The sequence below is a fragment of the Atheta coriaria genome, unplaced genomic scaffold (assembly GCF_025399875.1).
Source record: "Atheta coriaria isolate IRGN ID8LTWV9N9 unplaced genomic scaffold, Caltech_Dcor_3.1 hic_scaffold_5_pilon, whole genome shotgun sequence".
In the NCBI taxonomy this organism is placed as follows: Eukaryota; Metazoa; Arthropoda; class Insecta; order Coleoptera; family Staphylinidae; genus Dalotia; species Dalotia coriaria.
Genome location: NW_027045447.1, coordinates 7,169,688 through 7,176,620, shown reverse-complemented (window position 1 = coordinate 7,176,620; position 6,933 = coordinate 7,169,688). Strand labels below are relative to the sequence as shown.

General features: G+C 40.5%; 1 protein-coding gene across 3 annotated transcripts in view; it reads left to right on the top strand.

The window, feature by feature from the left end:
• The first annotated feature begins 3,559 nt into the window (after positions 1-3,559).
• The window catches only part of Dop2R (dopamine D2-like receptor), a 61,693-nt gene continuing 58,319 nt past the window's right edge, over positions 3,560-6,933 (top strand). For all 3 annotated transcript variants that reach the window (XM_065303107.1, XM_065303106.1, XM_065303105.1), the window contains exon 1: positions 3,560-4,529. In XM_065303107.1, the coding sequence (XP_065159179.1) occupies positions 3,996-4,529 (534 nt within the window). In that variant the 5' untranslated portion in view covers positions 3,560-3,995. The remainder of the gene's footprint in view (positions 4,530-6,933) is intronic.

Below are 6,933 nucleotides of genomic sequence, written 5' to 3'. Positions count from 1 at the left end.
GACCTGAGGGTAATCTTCCTCACTGAAAAATCATGCTGATAATGTCCCAGCCTGCGTAATCCTGCAAAGCCGACTAGAACCCGTTTTTATCCAACGTCTTTATCTGCGACGTTAGACAACATTAAGCAAATCCTAGTTTAGTTCCTTACAAATTGCATGACGACCCGATAAGAATCCCTCGTCCAGTCTGTGCCGAGGGACCTAGGACTACGCGTTGAAACGACCTCGACGCCTCTGAGAATTTTTACGTCGATTTTCCCTGCGCCTCATTTTCCGGCAACGAGCAGCATTTTGCTATTGTTTCGCACCCGCTTTGCCCGCGCGTAAATCACGCTGATTGTTTAGTTTAGTTCGTTGTTCCGTGTTAGACCATTACCGAGTTAGATGTAGAATAAAATAAGATGTCTGAACGGGCGCGGCGCGTGGAGGGTAAAGAGCGAGCAAGTTATGTACAATGCTTTAAGTAAAGCGAAACGATTGCGGTATTAACGGGAATATTTTAGGAGCCACGTTTACGATGCCGCCGACGCCGCTAGTTGTTGGTTGGACGGCGGCGCGCAAACGGGGCACGTGTGGCTTAGATGGGAAAAGTTGTAAGCTCCTACACCGGTCGCTTTTCTCACGATTTATTTGGACGGTACTTTCTTCTCTTGCGGGCATGCGGGCGTGTTTTGTACTCGCTGATTCGCTTCTATCTGTGATTGTAATTACCCCTTTAACTTTAAATTACTTATCAATGTTTATGAGTGCACTAGTTTGCTACAATGTAGAATCGAATAACTCTAAAGCCCAATTGTTTTTCCGTCAACACATAAACTTCATTACCAAGCAATTACGGATTTTAAATTATCAAGAGACGCATAAAAATATATTTTTAACACGTTTTAAGGACCTCAAATTTGAAAAAGAATAGACTTACCTCATTTTAGGTTTTGTTGCATTGGTAGGGCTCGTTTCCAGTTTGGTTACAGTCGATTAGTATTGGCAAAACAATTCTGTAACGAATAAAACGTTTTGCATTAATAAAAATCTGTCTGTAAGAGCACACTTTCGGAATATTAATCTACGTCATTAAAAACGTAATCACAATCCTTTCTACCGACCCAAACATGAGAGACAATGCGCTTCCCGCAGTAAGCTTTAATAATAACACGCAATTTGCGCGTCGGGATGAATTATAATAAAGCGAAACAAGCGAAATAACATGCCGACAATGGCGCACGATAATTGCGACAACAAAAGCGTCACATTAAATTCCTACGTCTACTGAGTGCTAAAAAGAATGAGTTGGCTAAATGCAGCGCTTAAACACACCGGATAGACGGGGGTAAAAGCTGCTCTGTATTCCGCTTTTGTTTCGGTCTTTCGAGTGAGCGTCGCACGCTCACCTGAGGCTTTTTTCGATAATGACTCCCAGTTAATTGGGATATCTTCCGCTCCTTGCGCGTCAACTAGCCGGGAGCACAAAGCATGGAATTGAAATCGTTAAAACCCCGGTAACAAGATAGCCATTATGTCCATAGTCAGAAAATAAGTCTTTACTTCAAATATTTGCACAATAATTCAATTTAACTACTTTTTTAGCTTACGATACAAAAAATTGACACTTCTCGTGTCGAGAAAGACAAGTTGGCACTCTGTTGAGATTGCAATTAACCACGTTCCACTCGATCGAAATTGACTTATAAACAAGTCACGTTTTCACCCCCCTCGTCCAAGTTCGCTGAACTATCGTCGATGTTGCATCCGAAGATTCCCAAGGTGGAAGATTTCGGCACAGGCAGCAACTTTTTTTACACCCCAAGTCGAACTGGAAATCTCACACTACTCACACTGGGTTGTGCAAGTAAATCCACAAGGATTAGGCGTAGGAGCGTAGATGCTTAGCGTAAGCGAAAACCCTCGGGGAAACTAAATTAACTAGGATTAGATAGATTTCAACGTGTTTTCGGTCCGGCAGCCCGCATCGGCGGTGAGCTCGGAAATTTGTTACATTCCGCGCACATCATCGCATGATTTAATTGATTGATTAGATGTTTCATGGGCAGTTCTCTACTGCCTGCGATTAAATCAAATTGGGATTTAACTATTTAGAGCAATATCTGCTATTCGCATTATTACGGATGTGCAAGCATTTTTTGCGCACAAACGCGCGCATAATTGGGAATGCCCCGAAGGAATACACAATCCCACGCTGCAGGCGCAAAGCAGGATTATTGTGGATATCACATGCATGCGATCCTGTATCGATTATTTAATTGGTTCAAGGATTGCGCCTCGGGTTGCAAATCGGGCAGGGATGAGAGACAAGTGTTTCAATAATACAAGGCTATTAATTACATAAATATTTGCATATGTTAGCATGCAATATCGTGCAAATATTGCTGAATTTACTAAAATCTATATTAATTCTATCAATTGATTGCGTTTTTTCTGTAAATGTAAATATTGATTTGATTGATAGCAGGTGGAAGGTTCGGGTTTGAAGGTTGAGCAAGTCGACACTAGTTATTCTTGTACTTACTTTCGCTACCTAGAGAACGTATGATCCGTCCGTGGTACGACGAAATGGATGAGGGAGAGCGGACGGCGTGAGCAAATCGAACAAATTCGGTGCCTGTACGGATTCAGTAATCAGTCTCATATTTTATGAAATGGAAACCTTTCCGTGCCACATCCGGCCGGTTAACCTTTGGAAATTGCACGACTTCTAATACACTTAGACGATTCGATGGGTTAACCCTGGATTTCTCGACTTTCAATCATGCTATGAAAAACTTATGCCAGTTTTGGCTTGATTTGACGTTTCAAATTAGAAAAAATATAATGTACCAGACAAAAAAGAAGATAAGTGCGTTAAGGAACTTGAGAATTAAAGAAAAACCTAATAATTAATTAAAAACTCAGGAAACTATCACAACAAAAAGAAAAAAGTTAAGAAGCATAAGTAAACCATCTTCACAACAATTAATTAACAAACTTGGAGCCAAGCAACCAAACAAATGCCTTGTTTGATATATTAAATATTAAAATATTTTCTTTCATAAAAACCTGAATAGCACTAAGAATATTCGCTTATGGAAATACATTCTGCGCTTGTAATGAAGCAGTATGCAACCTGCCTTAAAGCTTGAATAATTTAATATTTACAAGAGCAAGTAATCCAGTATTTATGCGAAAAAGTTCTCGTTCAGAAAACTTTCATAATTGCAGTTTGTTGTTAAAAGACACAAATTGAAGTATTTAAAAACGCCATAAAACGCTCGTTAGCTGCACGGCTGAATGCAAACAAAACGACAGTGCGTCGAAAAAAAAACGCGGGGAAAACTGTTGAGCCGCGTGTCCTGCTAGTGCAGGACAGGAGTATTCCCTATTATGTGTGCGAAACGCTCGCGCGTTCATCCTCCTTTCATTTGGGGGTGCAAAAAGAACGCCGCCTCGCCGCGCTCGGAGGTTTTCGGAGACGATGCGGCGCCGACGCGTATCCCATTACACAACCCCCGATCGTCCTGCAGGGCAGCGCCGTGCGCGAGGCACGCCACTACGTTCCTTCGTACCGAGCGCGCCGCCACGCGATCCCCGCCGCCGATTTCCACTTTCGCACACTCATCTCATCGTCGATTCATAAATTAAATAAAAATCGTGCGCGAGCTCACAACGTGCACCAATAACACTCAAAATAAACATAATGTAATCATTCATTGATTGAATATGATAAATATTATTAATTTACGGTGGGATTATTGAACGTGGTGACATTAAGAAAAATTATTAACTTAAATATGTAATTTAAAAAAAGTTGTGATAATGTGTTGGCATCAGAACTGTGTGTGTGAGACGCGAGGATGATTGATTGTGCGTGGACCACACCGCGCGGTTTTAAAATTCATGATGAACCAGATCAACGTGTCACCGTGCCACCAAAGATGAGACCAAATAAAAAACATTAAAACATTGCGAGAAGAGTCTGCACAGTTAGTGAAGTGCCGAAAAAAATGATGAATATGGTGGAGGAGTGGAATCGAACCAACGAACGCGTTCAGCCGCCACCGGAGATCAACGGCGGCGGCAGCGGCGACTACCTGGATGCTCTCGCCTCCACCGAGATGCCATCGATTGGCTATGATCACAATCAAACCGGCGATAATAACTTTATGTTGATCGTCGAAGACATCGATCAATACTTTAGCCATTTGAATTTCTCCGGCAGTGGCAACGGCAGTATCGATGCAGACGGCGTCTCCTTTGATCGCCGATTGATCAACTGCATATATCTGAACGTGAGCAACATCACCGTCTGCCCGAATGCTACCGACGTGCCGGACCCGCACGTCCTGCCCGACCGCAACTTCTGGGCGCTCATCCTCGTCCTCTTTCCCATCTTCACGTTGTTCGGAAACGTGCTTGTGATACTCAGTGTGTACAGGGAGCGAACATTGCAGAGCGCCACAAACTATTTCATCGTCAGCCTTGCGCTGGCCGATCTTCTCGTCGCCGTCGTGGTTATGCCCTTCGCCGTCTACGTTCTGGTAATTAATTATTAATCATATTTTCTGTTGTGTGTAAATTTAATCCGGCCGCTGGAAACACAAATATTTTTCATCTCGTTGGCAAACAAATTTTGCGCGGATAATCTAATCTCCTTTAGAGCATAATAAAATAATCATGTTACTCCTTGTTACCTATTTATTTGTGCAAGTGCAAATTAGGAAGCCGTATACGAATGCGCGCTCGGCGCCTCCACCCAACCAAACGGCTTAGCGCTTAGCGCGTCGTCGAGCGCGCGTGCTAACAAAATAACCTTTTCATTAGTTGATTCGATTTTTGGCGTGTTGGCTTCCATTTCCCGCGTTAATTCGCCAGCCTGCTTCCAGCTTCCAATTATCGTTTTGTCTCGCGCTCGTAGACGCCACGCCATAAACGTCGCGCCAAACTGCTTTTACAGTGCTTATAAATATATTTCCAAGATTTATTCATTCATTCATTCATGCGAAGCGTGTAAACAACAAGTAGCAGACGTATAATTCGGCATTTAAAATGATTCCGAATTATATATTTTTCTCTCAGTGATTTTACTTCCAAATCAAGAATTACCTTGTAAAGTATGTACATAAATTTGCTATGTCTTTTTAGATTGATTTGATGTTGTGATTGACGTACTGCTAATTACCAAAAATCATTTATCACTTGTGTTCGCGTCGACGGCACATCCATATCAATACGTTGAATTGAAACGAAACTTTACGCGATGTCCGAACAACACGTGGACAGCCTCCTGCCCCGTGGGCCAGACCTGCAGGATGAGTAATCCACGTCAATTCGTTACTGTCAATTTTGCTTTTTGCTTCAAATATCCCGTTCTCGTTTAAATATATTTTTATAATTTCCAAATTTATATTGATATTTCTTTATTCATATTTTGCTGAAATTCGCACAATAGCCAACAAAAACAGAAATATTTTATTGTTATAAAGCGTTCGCGAAATTCTATTTACTTTAGTTAGGTATTTGTAGCAAAAGCAGTAAAAGCAATAAAATATCAATTGATGCACTATTTCAAATTAGCGAATTTTTTAAATGCTTTTTGACCCGTTCATTTGATCTTTCATAGACCAAAAAATCGATCTGTGAAATTGACTAATATATTGATGTAAAATACAAAAAAATCTATGTATTTATTTTTCATTAATTAGTAGCTGATTTTGTTATCATTTTAAAATAAAATATTTTCTAGTTTGTACGACAATATAACATTATCGACGATAACTATATCTTACATTACATTTACGATCCGAGACAGGCAGGCCGATGTACACGTTTCTCCTGCTCGGCTACAATCTGCTCTACCTACAGATAGTATCAGCGAAATTTATAGTGTACCGGAGTATGACTCGAGCATTTTGTACGCCGCTCAATTGCCTCTTGTTCGAGACAACTCGATATTTATAGATTTATAGCCTGTTTTCAACTAAACTAAACTATTATATTCCCGCTGTAAAAATTGATGTTATTATTATTTTTTCACGCTTTATTTTGCATTTCACATTTTCATTTTATGCTAGTCATTGCGCGTATTCATTTGGAATTTCCAACTAGTCATGTTGCACTGAAATGTTGAAGATGTTGAGTGATGCGAACAGTGAACCTGTGTCAAGTCCCGCCCGACATACTCTCTGGATTATAAAACAAAATTAAAATCGATACGGAAAATAAATTGCCCCAGAGTGCAGAAAAAAGGGTTTTCATAGAGTTTCGAGTTTACACGGTACGTCAACTTCCACTTCAACTTTTGCTTGATAAAAATATGACGTTAACAAAGTATTTTTCTTGACGCTAAAATAACTGCGATTGCAACTTTAATTCGCTGTGTAAATCGAATCGGCAGTTTATCAGCATGTTTGTGAATCCATTTAAAAGTTTTTCAATTCCGTTCGGAGCAATTCAGTGTCGCTTTGCTTGTTTCGAATGTTTTTGCAGTGGCTTGCTGCGGTCAGCATGAAAAATTGCATCCAGTTATGGTCGGAACGAAAAACGTTTACAATTAATCGTTAATTCGTGTTGCGCTAGTATATGCGTACAGATTTCACTGTGGTTTAAAAATAAATTGCTACAAACAGACGAGCGGGTAATAAATCTTTTCATCTGTGATTCATGTTAAAAATTACAATTTTTTTCCCGTGTTGATTTTGAGGTCACATCTTCTGTGGTGTCTACATTTCCGGCGAGGTTTTTTCTTCGCCTCTGCAAACTCGTGTCAACCATCCGCAAATAATAAATCGCGAGTTTGTGTGTAAACTTCAAACGAAATCGCGACTGAGGCGCAATATCGCAGATAAGTTACTATGCCAAAATTGAGTTGTTGACGTATTTCGTCTCGAACGCCTCTATTTGGAAAACGAAGCAAAAGAAAAAACCACACTCACATACACCGTT